Source organism: Ornithodoros turicata, chromosome 9 (genome assembly GCF_037126465.1).
Source record: "Ornithodoros turicata isolate Travis chromosome 9, ASM3712646v1, whole genome shotgun sequence".
NCBI lineage: Eukaryota > Metazoa > Arthropoda > Arachnida > Ixodida > Argasidae > Ornithodoros > Ornithodoros turicata.
The window spans coordinates 25,899,278-25,915,844 of record NC_088209.1 but is presented as its reverse complement, the minus strand read 5'-3'; the positions used below and the strand labels follow the sequence as shown (position 1 = coordinate 25,915,844).

The 16,567-nt window shown below is 44.5% G+C and overlaps 1 protein-coding gene across 5 annotated transcripts in view; it reads left to right on the top strand.

Annotated features, from left to right (window-relative positions):
• Positions 1-16,567, top strand: part of LOC135368462 (sushi, von Willebrand factor type A, EGF and pentraxin domain-containing protein 1-like) — a 38,627-nt gene that overhangs the window by 6,948 nt on the left and 15,112 nt on the right. For 4 of the 5 annotated variants that reach the window (XM_064601750.1, XM_064601751.1, XM_064601748.1 and 1 more), the window contains 11 exons: positions 719-904; positions 1,127-1,209; positions 2,777-2,924; positions 3,529-3,708; positions 5,003-5,188; positions 5,793-5,969; positions 6,405-6,584; positions 8,201-8,383; positions 10,555-10,734; positions 11,245-11,604; positions 13,324-13,428. In XM_064601750.1, the coding sequence (XP_064457820.1) occupies positions 719-904; positions 1,127-1,209; positions 2,777-2,924; positions 3,529-3,708; positions 5,003-5,188; positions 5,793-5,969; positions 6,405-6,584; positions 8,201-8,383; positions 10,555-10,734; positions 11,245-11,604; positions 13,324-13,428 (1,968 nt within the window). The remainder of the gene's footprint in view (positions 1-718; positions 905-1,126; positions 1,210-2,776; positions 2,925-3,528; positions 3,709-5,002; positions 5,189-5,792; positions 5,970-6,404; positions 6,585-8,200; positions 8,384-10,554; positions 10,735-11,244; positions 11,605-13,323; positions 13,429-16,567) is intronic. The other variant, XM_064601749.1, reaches the window with a different exon arrangement.

Genomic DNA, 16,567 nt, shown 5'->3' with positions numbered 1-16,567 from the left:
GAAAAGTGCGTAACAACAATGTGGGAATAATGTCTGCGTAATAAAAAGCATTGAGCCTGCGCACAGCTAACGCACAACGGAAGGCCTGCTTTACAGCATACAACCCTGATAAAAAAAAAGGAAAGCTTACCTTACACGTAGCGCGCTAACAAAGAAACTCTAAACAAAGAAGCGATAGAGAACACCGAACCGCAAGTACCACACTACCCCTTGGCTTGCGATTGTGTGACCGTGTGTGTGATTTTTCAGTTTTAGTTTTGCGTGTTTGTTCTTCTTTTTTCTTTCCTTTCTTTCTCTTCTTTTGCTATTCTTCTTTTTCTTTTCCTTTTCTTTTCTTCTTTTTTTTTGAATAGCAAGCCGACCTTTGTCTGGCTGACCTTTCCTTTCTTTTTTTCTTAATAAACATACCCTCCCCCCCCCCCCTTGGCTTGTCATGTAGTCTGGTTAGTCCTGTTGAGGGCACCTGGACCAGACAACTCAAGGCCGTTTTTAGCTTCTCTGCTACGGGGCGAACCCTGCAAACAACTCATGCGTATTGTACACAACCAGTTAGGACACGAACAACGTGATTTGGTCGAGGCAGACCACACTTAGGGACGACACAAACACCGACACGACGACACGACACGACGACACGGACGACACGACAGGACACCTCTGGACAGTTGGAGCTGAAGGAGCAGCATTCATGCCGAGTGTTACATTTCTTCATGTGCAGAAGTCAGATGCGCACCGCCAGGAAATCCAGACAACGGGGGATGGGCTGATCCACCGGAGCAGATTGAAAGACCAGTTGACTTTGAAGTTAGCTTCTACTGCCCAGGAGGCATGACCCTACTCGGTTCTGACATGACGAGGTGTCTCGAAGACGGAATATGGTTATTTGATCCGCCGCAGTGCAAGAGTAAGTGTTTCGTTCTGTTCCATTTGTACTCATCGTACAACGCTATGTCCTCGCCCATATCAGCAGCCTTGCTGACGGAGCACTGCGGTAAGACTACCGGGATTATCACAGTGGCTTTTATCTGCACATAACACATAGACACCGAAAGTTGTACGAGCTAACCAGTGACTGATGACGGACTCGTGTTGTCCGTTTATTTACATGAGGTTTATGTTGATGCAGGAAACTGTCATGCATGGGAACAGGAAGGAGGCCACATAGCACGTCGGGTGAATCAGTGGCTTGGAGGACAGCATTATGAAGTGGTATGAGACATACTCTGTTCTCTGAAATAAATTTACGCATCCAATTCGCTGATGTCGAGAACGGTCGCACAATAATGAGCATCCAGAAGTGAGCACCTTGATACGTTGATGATTGTAAGACGCCTCACTTAGAGTAGAAGTAGAAAGAAAAAAAAAATGGATACCTAGGTCGCACTGGTGCGACCAGCTGTTTCATGACGCTTGATGTGTGAAGGCACTGAATGATTTAAAAGATTATTTCGGCACGTATGTCATTGAGGTAGTTCGCCAAGGCACATAGCGCAGGTTGTTGGTGCTGTTTTGGCCAACTTTCCAGTCTTCTCAACTCTAAAAGGTACGTTGTCAAGTTTAGCAAGGGCGTTCTTCGGTGTTCGCCGACTAGAGTCGAAGCGTCGGCAGGCGACCAGCACGTGCTCCGTGTTCTCCAAGGTTCCGCAAGTTGAACAGTTCGGCGATCCAACGACACCTTTCTTATGAAGGAACGCTGCTGCAAACGGGACGTTGAGTTGCAGACGATGGATGGCGGACTCTAACGGCCTTGTCATTTTCGATGGGAGGCAGTAGGTGCAGTTCGGGTCGATTCACGCGAGCGATTCATGACGTCGCCTGTCCACTTGTTCGATTGCCTTACTAGTCATATGGTGAGAGCAAGGCTACAACGTTGCACAAATTTCGCATCTCAATAATATCTCTCATACTCCTAAACGAGTCTGTCTCTTGCTACTCTACGAAATTTCCTCATTTCCAAGCATCAGAGTCATTAGCCTCCTTGCCCGCTTGTTCATTGGAAAGCCATTTTACGATGCCGTGCACTTAGGGTACGTAGGTCATGCGCGCCCAATTGGGAACTACACGATCAACAACAACAACAATAAATGAAGAAGTGATGATGACATGGGATGTTTCCCCGTGGTAGCCACAGGACACTACCCCATTTCACAGTGGTTAATATGAGAGGATGAATTATGGTGAGAATGAAGCAACGACAGGTCGGAGTTCTGTTTAGAGCTCTTCAAGGAGTCCAGTGGCCTGCATGAAAACAAAAAGGGAGCGAAGAGCCCGGCACTGATGCAAATAGCGAATCGTTCTAGCCATTTTTGAATGAGTGTTATTATAGATATAGGGATTTTGTCTGTGGCCGCTATCATGCATCAACAGTTGTCACTCATATGAGATAGTTCCTGAACGTGGTAAATGGTGGTTTCATATAAAGAGAAAGACGAGTTCCTTACTTGACAGATACTCGACCCGCTCGCGTCCACTCCGACTGCAGCTCTCACTCTAAACATTTGGTTACGTTCCGTGCACAGACCAGTGACCCCATGGAAGAATAACGTGCAGACGAATTAAAATGTTGATGAACAAAACATAAAGGCTGGATCTGCGCGTTGGAAAGAAACACATCTTGGATGAGAGTTCTGTAAGAAAGGTTAGGGGTATATGTTCAGTATAGGGCTGGCTATGAGAAGCCTTCATATAACATGTCAAAGCTAAAGTCTATGTAAGGTCAGATTTTTGTCTGCTACTATAGGAGCACATATAGGATAAAAACACTGTTCATGTCAAGGTACAACCTGGAACCATGGTGCCTCCTGGTCAAACAATGTACCTTCTTCAATGCCGCCCTGGTTACGAAATCCAGTTGAAGAGCTCTGTGGAACTGGAGTGTCGGAACGGAGAGTGGTGGCCGATCAAGGAACCGATCTGCGACCCAAGTTAGTACATCTATCTCTCTCTCTCTCTCTCTCTGTCCCTCTCATTGGTGCTCACGTGCTCTCGCTCTGGACGTTGTTCTGATGACGAACAATGAAGACGAATGAGCAATTGAACAATGATAGCAAACAATTAAGGTATGTGATAATTAAGGTTTCTCACAATCTTCCGTTGCACAAACTCTGCATGCTTAACATTGACGCAAACATTTTAGCCTGGCTATACTCTTTTTTGCTGTCCAGGAGGCATATCCTCTAGGTAGTATACGTTTATACTGTAAGGTGAAAATAACATTCAGGGCTTTAGCACAACATGTATACCTCTGCAGAGGTATAGTTTATATACTCCCAGAGGTATAAATTCGAGACCGCCACAAAGCACTTATATCTTTCGTGGAGGTATATGAATTTATACTCCAAAAGGTAGAAGTTATCGCACGAGCGATTTATGCCTTAAAAAGGTACACTGAGTACCACTGGAGAATGCTCTTGGGTCGTATGATGGCAACAATGTCCACTTTGCACTCCGAGAAACACAACGAAAACAAAGAGAAAAACATAAATATAAAAGAATGCAAGTTTACACTTGCGCATAATTCTCTTTCAGGCCCTTGCAGAAATATTAGGCGTCTACAATATGGACATCCACGAAAATCTATAGTGGAACATAATGATAAAGTTGAATACGAATGCTCCAACGGTTACGACCTCATAAACGGTGAAGAGTCCGTCTGCAGCTTAGGTACAGTTGTTCACGGAGCATCAGGACAACCAACCTGCAACCCGAGTAAGTGCACTTTAAGTTGGCTAAGACGATACATCCGGCTCCAAAATTTACTATTATATTGTCTACAGCTATAGATCTCTGTCCGGTTAATCTTGTTGCCGATTCGGAAAGCGAAGTGTATAACGCGTTGAAAGGAATTGCGGTCTTGCTGCAGTTTGGAAGAACTAAGCACATTTAGCATCTTACGTTAAACATAAGGCCGCACGACCTTCGCCTTGAACGATACAGCCCGGCGAGAATTTTAGAACCTGCCACACACGTTTGCAATGAAATTTGGAAAGAAATTGTAGGGAAAACAAGCTGTGATGGAAAGATATCCGAAGCGGAGAACGGGAGAAATAGCTCCTATAGATATCTCTATGTAGAACGTATTTCTTCCATCAAATTTCCTAGGTTAAAACTTTGATTCAATGCAGATGTATCCGGAGTGTGTGTGTGTGGGGGGGGGGGGGAAGCTATTGTGTATTTCTACGATCTCAACAATAGTTGGAGAAAGCGTCTCAGTTAATTTGCCAATGACGTTCACCGCTCATCCGAAGAGGCCAGTGTGGCCCAAGAACCTATTTCATTCACTTCTGCCTTCGGTTCACTTTCGGGCGTGTTGCAGGTCGGGGATATACTCCCGGTTCGGTTCCTCACAAAACCCAGGATTCTCAATTTAAAATTTCTGCCCATAAAACCAATGAGTATAGTTAGCCATTTTTTGTTTTCCTAAGTGATCTGGAGTAGCCGGCTCTCGTAATGAGTGCCTATTTGTCATTTTTTTTCTCTTTTCTTGTTATTTCAACTCAACTCAAATTTCTACCATCTTTCGCATTCCTTTCTTCTCATATATTGTCTTCTCACCTTAGCTAATCTTATCAGAGTCTCAAGTTCACCGTAGAGTTCTCTCATTAAGGGTTTTTTAAACAGAAAAAGCCTTCGCTGTTTCAACCTGATATTCACACCTTTATATTAGCTATTTTTATATGAATGAGTTGCCGGCATACAGGCGTCTTACGTGAGCATATAAGGGGTGAGTTCAGGAATGTACAGCTCCCTGAATCTCAGAAGGCAATGGAAAGCCGAAGGCGGAACGAAAGTTACAGCATGGACTCGACACCATCAGTCAAATTCCGAAAAGAAATGTCGCTGCAAGACGGTGCAACATTACATGCTACCAGTTCCGCGAACCGGTCACACATGTTCGACATCTTTTATAACTGAATTTGTTATAAATGCGTAGTTGAATTTCAGAGATAAACTGAAGTTCTGAGGCTGGAAGTTCTGGCTTTCATCTTTCATCGTATTTCAGAGGACTGCAAGCTAGACGGACTACCCCATATTGATCACGGACGTCCTAAACGCGGCACTGGACCTACAGCCGTACACGGTACACGTGTTGATTTTGAATGTGACAACGGCTACGAACTCTCTGCAAGGAATTCGGTGATATGCTTTCTTGGACAGTGGCAAGGACAACCAGGACATTGCATGCCAAGTATGGCTTTTGTATTCTTTTTCCAGTGATCGATGAAAGATGTTGTATACAACGGCCCTTTGGCAAGCGCTGCATAAGAACCTTCGAAAGTTCAATAGAACGACTGTTGGTTCTAGTCAATCTGGAAAAGGTCTTGCCGTTGTCGCATTTCTCGTGGACAGATCTGATACATAACTAAGCATTTGCAGGCAGCGCATACGTAGAGCGTTAATTGTAAAAGCTGTCGTAAAGTAACGAGATACGCGACTGCGCTTTTATGACGAGATACCATGACCTATAATGACGTGTTGAGTCTCATTCACGAAGGTTATCATGAATGTTGTAAATCTTGTATAACTTACGAAATAACGGTATAAATGCAACGCGATTTCGTTTACTCTTAAGAACTAATGTATTCACGAACCTTTTGAAAGTGCAGTGGAAATAATCTCGGATTCACGATTCAATCCATGCTTTATGTGACGTCAAATGATAGGGATCAGCAAATAACATGGTGATCAGGTGGAAGACAATCGTTTGAGGTGACCACGAGCCCGGTTCTCGTGAATTCCTCAGTCCTCACCCATGACTCATCACCTGCTAAACGGCCTTTCAATGTTTCCAGAGGGCTGTGGTGTCCCACCGAAAGTCCCAAATGGATTTCACATTCTACAGACGGATACGGTGCCCCACAATGCGAGTGTCTTTTACCACTGTCAAGACAAATACCTGATAGAGGGCGACAATGACCTCCGTTGTATGCTCGGTACATTTCAAGGAACTCGTCCCAGTTGTAAGAAAGGTAAATGCCATTCCATGATCATGTACGTAACAGACGTGAGCTCATAGACTACATATAACTTACACACAACCACATAACTTCGTGCTTCACTACAGCAGTGAAGCCCCCTCTCGACCTGCTGATGTGAATTGTGCCTGCTTGATTTGGACGTTATATTTGTGGCGCATTAACGTTTCTCAAGGCATTTATATGTGTTTCAAACACACACACACGCACACAAAGAAAAGCACGGGGTATGTGATGCAAATATCACATACCGCGCCACGTCCTCGCTAGTATTGTACATCAGAAGAATTGCTCAACATCAGTCATAATAGTTGTTCAACATCAATCATAACAGTTGAAAAAATCTATGCATTTTTTTTTTTTTTTTTCGAAAGACTTACTTGCTGAGCAGTTTTCGTGACAGGTAAAATGGCAGCTTCCATGATGCAGATTTCTGTGACTATCCTGCTGCTGTCTCCTTGGAGGGCATCAAAGAGTTGAAGTCGGATCGCACTGGCGCAAAATTGGAGTATGAGTGTCTGGATGGCTACGAAACCAATTCCGTCAAAGGGCGCTGTGAAAATGGAACGTGGAGTTTAGAGGAACCAATCCAACCACTTTGCAAGCGCAGTGAGTATTGTGGCAGCCAACGAATGTTTCATTCAATTATGTCATGTGAAACCTATCTGTATAAGAATATAAGTGCGCGTGGAAGTAAGAAGTACACCTTTATCTTTAGCGCTTTGAACAGAGTGCGAGGAACAGGGAAATGCAGAAAACTATTAATTGTTTTCTTCCTGCCTATATGTAGGATTTTGCAACAACACGAGGCTTCCGCTTCTAACTCAGGGTATGGAAGGTGTAACGCGACACAGCGATTTCCCTTAACCCATATAAAACAAAAAGTGAAACATTACGATATGAACGCATGCGAGGTTAGAACAAGATTGGCGCGGAAGTCACTTGTGAGAACGGAACACGGGTGCTGCACAGCTCAACGGACAGATTCTGCAGAATATGCTAGTCAGATATTATTCTCACGCACAGAGGAGCATCACTGCGTATGGAGATTTTCCTTATGAACGGAGCAATAAAAAGGACATTTAGAGCGGCATATGAGAGCGGCATAGATGCTGTTTTTGCAGTTGAGTTCTACGGCCAGGCGGACCGATTAACTAAAATTCATTAATTAACTTTTTAAGTATGGAATTTCGGGCAAAAGCGAGATGGCAGATTGAGGGACTATCCTGGTTGCAAGCCATTTCATGTTTAACAAATCCTGAGACCTGCACGTGCATTAAAATATCCATCCACGAATTGTGTTATGCAAATGAGCCGAAACCGAAACCGGCGACCGGGAACGCGGAGAGTACAGCGTTCATTCCACGTCAGAGGGCCACGTGATTTGGAGTGGTGAGGATAATTGGAGTAGGTGCCACTCAGCTGGCCAGATAAACCTCCGTCGGCGTGGGTGATTCGCTTCTCAGGCGCTCTTTTTCACGGCTCATTTGCATACAAGAACTCGGGGATGGATATTTTAGCGCACGTGCGTGTTTCAGGCTTTTTTAAACGTGGAACAGTGTTCAACGAGAATAGTCTCTCAATCTGCTATCGCGCTTTTGCCCGAAATTCCCTAATTAAAGAGTTAATTAATTAATTTCAGGTAATTAATCATCTGATAGTTACATACTCTCTTCCAGAGGACGTCCGCTTGGCCGTAGAACTCAACTGCAAAAACATCTGTGGTATAGCTATATCTATCCCATAGGTTTTTAATAAAAATTCTGGTCGGTCTTACGTGACGAACCCTGTATTGTAAGCTACATATAATTGTTCTAGCTGTTCATCAGAAGTCACGATGCAAAATATTTTCGCTGTGCGGCGTATTGTCACTGCGGAATCAGATTTACGAGAACAGTCGGAGAAAGCAGCCGCCGGCGGTTGGCCGGCACGATCCTCGCGTGACGTATTTCGTTACGTCACCTTTTCCCCTGTCATGTGACTCGTGACGTAGACCGGCGTTGCTTACCAGTTTGAGCTGCGCCGGTCTACGTCACGAGTCACATGACAGGGGAATGGGTGACGTCACGAAATATCCTCCTCCTTTCCCCATTTTCCGATCTGCTCCTTCGAAGAGGTGTGCGTGCGCGTGGCACATGTCTGGGTCTCTTTAGCGCTTTGAACAGAGTGTGAGGCAGAAAGAAATGGCGAAAACTATTAATTTTTTTCTTCCTGTCTATTTGTAGCATTCTGCGACAACACGCGCCTTCCGCTTCCAGCTGAGGGTATGGGAGTTGTAGAGCGACACAACAATGGCGAAACATTACGATATGAATGCGTGCGAGGTTACAACAACACTGGGGCGGAAGTCACTTGTGAAAACGGAACGTGGGTTCTGCACAGCTCGACGGACAGATTCTGCAGAACACGTAAGTCACACGTCATTTTCAGACACATATCAGCCATCATACAGTGTGGGAATTTTCCTCATTAAGTATATACACGGAAGAAGCATATGCAATGCAAAACACGTGTGGTATGAAAGGAAGGATTAGGGTGAAGAAGAGAAGGAAGGAAGGTGGTGGTGGTGATGCAGCTTCTTGCCGAAGTCGGCCACGCTCAGACGGACAACGTCACGACTATCGTCACGACAACCGTCCTGGGCCGACTTCACATTGACCTGTACCGACATTTGTCTTGAAGCGTGTTAGGAAAACCCAGGGAAAACACACAGACAGCACAGCCGACGCCCGCATTCGAACACGGGTTACCGCCCAGTCTGGGCGTGGAATGCCGTCATAGCCGAAGGTCTGGAGAACAATTACACCCAATCTTCCTTAGTGGCTCACGGCCACCTTTTGAGGGGAAGAAGAAGGTGGACTTGACTCAAGAAATAACATTAGAACACATTATTGAAATTAAATGTGCAATCTCCCAAAGAAGCATAAAAGGGATAAAAAAAGTATAAGTGACGATTGGAGCAGAAATTCCGATTATAAGCCCTGGGGTATGTATTCGCGCAAAAATACCAGAGTAGCGCAAAATCCTGGTGCGCAAGCGACTTTCAACCGCGTAAGAAAACCTCCTTCCCTGATCTGCCAGCTGTGACGTCATGTCAACTGACCCAACAGTGCGCCTCCTTTTCCCTTTCTTTCCTTTTGTGTTGGCGCCGCCCGTCGCGTGTCTGAAGAAAAGCAGTCGACCGGTCGCCTAGCACCCGCGCCTAGCAGACGATTTTTGTCAGCCAATGAAACTCTTAGATGGTCTGACGTCACGACATACCCGAAGGAGCTAGGAGAGATCGACGACACTGCGCGCACTCTTGTGAACTAGTTTTTTCAAGGAACGCACGGTTCTCGAGTGACATTATTTGTGAGGCATATCTTGAAGTATAGTTTCATATAGCGCCGTAAAAAAAGCATCGAAGTGTCTCTCATGCTCCTTTCAAGTGAACTAGTTCGTCACGCGCTGATTTCAATGTAGTACTGTTTATTGCACGATTGCACCCTCAAGCAAGTCATGAGTACGTACTAGTGGAAGAGCCTGCGTTCCTGCGCACATGTTAATTACGTACTCTGGGGAAAGTCTATTACTGACGTGCATACCGAACAGCGCAATGAACAACATTAAGTTTTTAATTTTTTTATATCACCTTTAATAGTTTTCATATTAGTTATTAGATTCGGACATGAACGTTAGCTCTCATGTTCCCATCCAGTCTCTGGAAGTACGCCTGTATGTAAACAAGCGACATAGACAATACATACATGGAAATTATCTAGAGAATAATGCTGCAAAATCTAGCTATTCGATCATGTTGCGCATTTTTTTAAGTCGAGAACTCATGTGCTGAAGACATACAACCGAAGCACCGCGAGTCATGTTTAAAGATATGGGAAGGTCTTGTCCTGGAGCGTTTAAGATTATGATGGATGATCATTTTGTCAACGGTGTGAGTGGACATTATATAACTATTATCTTCGAAAACATTCATCTTCTAAAGCCAGCGTTAGGCGCCACACGAGCGTATAAGGACTGTCCTTGTCGAAAATATGTCTCAGTGCCAGCTTTCAGACGTCTACCAGCAGACGCCTACCAGCAGACGTCTACCATAGGAGCTCATGTGTGAAACGTAGGAGCTCCGCTTCGTGGTTTGCAGCACATGCTACATCCTTTGTTGCTTTACTTATCGTACCAGTATCATTCTTCTAGCGTGTGTATCTGTTTTCACAATAGAGAGTTTTAGGAAACCGTTGATAACATGGCTTGCGTCAAACCGTATCAACCGGAACCAATCAGTGGATAAGATTCTGAGTCACACATGACTGCGACTGGTTCCGATAGACACGATAACCTTACCAACGGTTTGTACTGCCTGTTGACATTAGAGAGTTTTAGCAGACCGTTGATAACGTGGCTACAGCGTCTCTCTGTATCAACCGGAACCAATCAGTGGATAAGATTCCAAGTCACACACGAGTGCGATTGGCTCCGATAGAGACGATAACTTTATCAACGGTATACTAAAACTCACTATTTACCTTTCCCCAACAGTCACGCAAGTAGCTGAAACATACATATGTATTATTTTTATGTTCAGAACCCTGCGACCCGTCTTCACTGCCTGTCATTGAGAATGGGAGACCAAAACCGGGCTACGAGGTGACCACTTTTTCCAAAGTCGAGTACGAGTGTGCTGAAGGGTACTACCTGGCAGAACGTTCAAACGTGACATGCCTCGCGGGAGAATGGAAGGGGAGGAAACCTGTCTGCCAAGCAAGTGAGCGGTAAACCTATAGCTACCACTTTCGAGACTATTCATATAGTACAAATATGGCGTTTAGCTAATGCTAACTGTGTCCCGTATTGTCTGTACTTGAAAAGTCGCATGCGGGAAGGCGGAAGCATTCGCAGCGCCCTTGTCGTTCTGTAGATTATGCCTGCATACGTAATTCTGCTATATTAGCCCATCTGTCAAAAGCGTAGAAATGCTACTTAGTGATGGGCTGTGCATATTACGGTGGATGTTTCAGCTACTCTAGCAATATAGTTCATATTCCTTCGCACTGGGCCTCGTTTCAAAGCTCAAGGGTGAACAAAGAAGGAGAGAGAAAAGACATATCTAACAACTATTTTCGACCTGAATAATTAAGATATGTTTAGTAATTGTACAGTGCTGTAATATTGTTGTCCTTTGTTGTAGTAATGTATGACCACGTATTGCCGAGCGGAAGAGTGACCGGCACATGACTCGAGCAAGGCAAATAAATGTTTCTTCGTTTTCCGGTAGCAGTACATGGATGCGTACTCGGACCAAGAAACGACAGGTTTAAAGCCTACAATGGCAACCAACGCATGCTTCCTGGAATTGTTCCGCATGGCACAACATTGAGGTATCACTGTGAGCCAGTGGGCACTCTAGTACTAAAAGGAAACAGAAGCACAATCTGCAATAATGGAACATGGGATGCCCGTCCACCGTACTGCTACGGCACACCCCGTTATGGTCCTAAGATAAGCATTACCGCAAATCCTTCTGTGGTCGGTCCTGGAGGAACCGTGTATGTAGACCCCAACGCAACCATTTCCGTTACATGTGAGCACGGATGGAGGGGCCACATGACTGCTCCGGGATACACGATTATAAACCGTAAGTCATGTTCCATTGACGTGGAAACCTGTGATCACCTTGTTTAGCATATCACGTTACGTCGTAGTCGTTAGTAACAATCTTAACTTCGCTTAGAATTGCGCATGCGCACCCGTTTTACTCATTTATGCAAAAGGGAGACAATAAGAACAGCAATTGCGTGAGGAGCCTGAGTACTCCGATGTACAGAAACTCATAAAATCATAAAAAGAAAGCTATTGCTGTCGCGAACATCATTTAAAATGAAGTTCCACGTTTGTGTTTTTGCTGTAGAGTTGTCAAAAGGTACTAAATTACTATGCAGGTAGGACTGCTGCATTTTCAAAAATTTATCAAGGCGTAAATTTGCTTACTCTTCGCTTAAGGGGCACGTTTTCTCTTTATTCGATGCATATTTTTTTTTTTTTTTTTCACAGATGCCGTTTCTGCAAGTCGCTTGTACGGCCAGGCGGAAAAAAGTTCATTGAAGTTCATTATTTCACTTTTTTATTCAAAAGTTTTCGGGGAAATGTGAGATTTTAAATATGCCGTCTCTATTTTTTTTTTTTAGTACAGAAACCTGCACGTAAAGGTTTATGGGGAAATGTGACATAGTTGGTGCCAGTCATCATTTAAAGATGCCATCTTTTTTTTTAATATGCTGAAACCTGCATGCACTTTGAGACGTCCATTACCAAATGTTGTCACGCAAGTAACCTAAACCCAGCGCATCAAGAGCTCAGAAAGGGCGCGACCTCTGACGTCGAGGCTTATCATGGTCGCAAGGACGTTTATCTGGCCAACAGATCAGCGGCGACTTAATCAGATCTGTCGCTCCAATGCCCGTGGCCTTCAGACGTGAATGCGACGTGTATAAAATGCGCCAGACGAACTCTCCCCATTTGCACAACTTGTTGCGTGGAAGCCGACATTGAGCACTATCTGTTATACTGCAACCGGTATCTCGCTCAATGACTCGTCCTCCAACACCACTTGCGACAACTTATTTACCCCAACGTCTCTTTGGCCACTCTACTCGGGCCGGTCCTACACAACCACGGGGCGGTTACGACTGCCCTCTTGAGCTTTTTGATGCTTCCGGCCTCTCGACCAACCTTAAGGCCCCCTTGTGTGTGTGTGTGTGGTTGTTTCCCACTTTTCTTTCTATTTCTGTTTTAAAGAAATATCAAGTCGGCCTACTCCTGACTAACCTTTCCTCCCTTTCTGTTTTCAATAAACCCCCATCTTCCTGCGTTCGCGAGGCGCTGCCAGCTTATTTGCATGGCAAAATGTTTTGAGGACACACACACACGCGCAGAGTACGTAAAAAAGTAAGTGCCCATTTTACGACTTTTAGAAAAGAGTGCATTTTAAAATAATGACTGGCTCCAATTCTGCTGTCTCACATTTCCCGAAGACCCATACTGATTAGAGGGCTTGTTAATGATTTAGGTAATTATCTATTATCTAGTAGTTAATCTTGTAGGAAGTAAGTATTATCTAGTAGTTAAGTAGTCATTATCTAGCAGTTACATATTCTCCTCTTCAGGATGTTCGTCTTGCCATATAACCCAACTACAAAAACTGCCTCTGTTGGACCCTCACAGCTTTCTCCTTAAACAATTGCATCAAATAATAATAAAAAAATGCCCTGCAGAAATAACACAACTGTCGTTCGACTTGGTGCGTGTCGCACACGGCGACCAGCCGGAGACCCCACATGTTCCACTTCTTTTGCAGATTACCTCAGCTCTGACTTCCGTCATAAGCTGTCCGAGGGAGAGAACGTCCTCATCGAATGCACGAATGGCGCAAATAACAACGTTGTTCATTTCGTCGGTAGGCGTAAGTTCTCCAGTTCCTTTTTATGTTCTTTTTTTGTTTTTTTGTTTAGGGAATAGCAAGCCGGCGTGCTGCATGGCTGACCTTTCTCCTTTCTTTTTTTTTTCGGCCAATAAATCCCCCCTCCCCCCCATGACGCTGGTCCTACTCAACTGAACAGTGCATTCGTATGTTCTGGCCGAAATGATGCATTACAAGCGTACTAATACAGGATGCATTTTTGACATGCGTGCGTGGCGCCACTAAAATGTAAGGACAAGTTAAGCTAAACCACTAACTAACTGACGAACATATGCCTGCCTTCATTTTTTATTTCCTTTCTTTCAACGTGTCCCAGAGGTTAGTGTAACTCTTCGGTCAGAAGTCGAGCGCACAGCCTATCCTGACGAAGACGCAATAGAGAAAGTCTACCACGAGAAAAAGAATCGTACTGATCATTAGAAATTGTGAAAACACCTTTATGTCCCGAGTATGGGTTGAGCCAGGGTTATTTGATTTTGAAGTCAAATAATTTAGCACAGAGGGGCTCTCGTGCTTTTGCGCACATGATACTTAGTAAGTCTGACGCGGTGATAATGTCAATGGTCAGATGTTCAGTGACGCCACAGATCACGAGGTGCTTGACCCGAACTGCGTGGGATGTTTCCATATCACGTTTCGATAACGTAACACATTTTCAGGTAAAAATTACCTGTTCGATAACTTTCACTGATAGGTATGAACTCGTACTTCTTTTAGCCCCTGCCGCTTGGTTATTTTTGATTCTGCTAGTAACACTTGCACCCGCCGAGCTTCACTCCGCCTTTTGGTTTTCTACGCATCGACAGGCCGCGCAAGTCTCTGGAACCACCCTATTCCGGTCCTCATAAAGTTTTGCAACGTCTCAGGAAGACACTTGTTGGTGACATGCCCAAGAACTCGAGACAAAACGTAAAGCAGGCTATGAGCAGGCTTCACTTGCTCATGTCCCCATAGAGCCCATGTATTAGAAATCTAAAAGCGCGTGCAACACGTTCCGCTGACAGCGCTCTGCATTGTTTGTTTGTTTGTTTGTTTGTAAGAAAAAAAAAAACAAGGAGAAATTGAACTCGTCTCCCGACTTGTTCTGCTACTCCTAACAAAAGTTCTCACCCCACCCCACCCCCCAAAACTACTTCTCAGGTGCTCCACTCGCAAGTTCGCTATTCACTATTCAGAAGTCCACTATCAACATGTTCACTGCATTCGTTCGCTACTGGCACGTAGCTTGTGGCACGGCGGAGCTACTAATGCAATTTCTTTGGGTAAATATTGGGATCTTCGAGGTTCAATTTAGGTTCCAAATTTTCAACACGTTAAGAAGGCTTCATTTGCCGCACTGAAGCGTTGGGATAAGCCCACCAGTATCATATGTGCCATGCGTTTAAAGCACCTCATTCCTGAAGAATTTGAGACCCTACGAGCAATCGGAATGTTGCGTAGTATACGTGAAATAGTCTATAAAATTGAAACGTCTGCAAAATTAAAGTGTACACAAGTAACTGGCTATAGTGTCACTCGATGTGCGGTCTCGGAAAATGCGCAAAACGTGCCTACACTTGCGAACAAACCCCTTCAATTCATCTCATTTAGTTTTTTTTTTAGTACAATTTAGTACAATGGGTGGGGTCGCTTGACGAGCGCGCCGACCCCGGCCGGCATTAGGAGGCAGCATGTACCAAAACAATTATCACGGGAACAATGTTGAACACATAACTATGATATAAACAATGGAAAAGCTTAGTAAATTATAATACGTCGTACTTCTACATACAACAAGAATAAATGGTAACACGAGGTAACATTAGAAGCATTGACAAATTGAAACATGACATAGCAGCAAATACCAGAAATGGAAAGAACGAAAAAAGCTTTCGAGAAAAGCCTTACAGTTTCGCAAACTCCCTCAACTACGTTTACCATTCGGCAGTTATCTGCAGTCAGCGTGTAGAAACAGGTAATTTTGCACTACAATACATCTATATGTAGTGTGAATGTTGACGCAGCTGTGCCCGTCGCCCAGAAGAAAATTTCTGGATGCACGGCGATACAGGGAGCACATGAACACAGGGGGCGGTACAGGGAGCCTACAGATACTGTAGGATAAGCTATCAAGCTATCGTGTGTCCACATACGTTGATATATTGTTATTAAACAGGTATAGTTATTCCGGCACTCGGATATTGAGCGATGACTCTGCGTAGTTTCTACTCTTGTAGGATCTTTGTAATACCCGAGCATAATGTGTTGCGGTATGAAACCTCCCGCGTCACGTTTCTTCAAGCGCAAAATCCCCTTCAATGAAGAGGGGATAATTTTCGCTGTCCTCAACTCGCGTTACCGCTGTAGAAATGTGGCACTCGTCGATAAAGCCAGACATCGGCGGCATCTGAACCACGCACCTCTCGATTGCTGGTCAAGTGCCCTACCATATTCGTATTATAAGGCATTGAGGCTGCCCGTTGCCCCGCCTGCTTCATTTTCACACAAAAAAGCGGGCGCGTCGTGCGCGTCTGGAGCAGTAAGTGTCCCCGCCGTCATTTGTTTTTCCTTCCTGCGAGGGAAAGCGGGGGAAACAAGAGGCAGGGATACTTCCTCCTTTAGACGGACATGACGCGCGTGCTTCTTTGCGAAAATCAAGCAGGCGGGGCTAAAGCGTAATTTTCACTATTTTTTTCTGACTATAACTGTTGCAATACTGTGCATAGTTTTTGTTGGGTCTGTGGTTATTCGTGGAGGACTTCATATTTCTGTAACAAATAAAAAAAAAAGAAAGAAAAGTGAGGTTCGCTTGGTAATTTTCAAAGTTCAATTGAAAAAACAAATTTTCCTCAATTAAAAATTGCCCAAAGCCTTCCTAAATGGCGGCAAGAGTTTCTAGAACGTAATTGCCGAAAGTCCCGCAATCCTCCGTCGAGTACGTCGCCATTTAGAATTTTTTATCACTGTAGGTGAAACGCCCTGTATACGCTTGAGCGCGAGCGCTGTGAAAAACGATTGCACTGTCGTTTGCATAATTAAAAAGTCAAAAATTAAAATTGTTGTGCATGTCCAACGAGAAACGCGTAAGTATCGCCTCAGGGAGTTTTATGGAATCGTAATTGCCCTCCTATTCCGAGTTTCG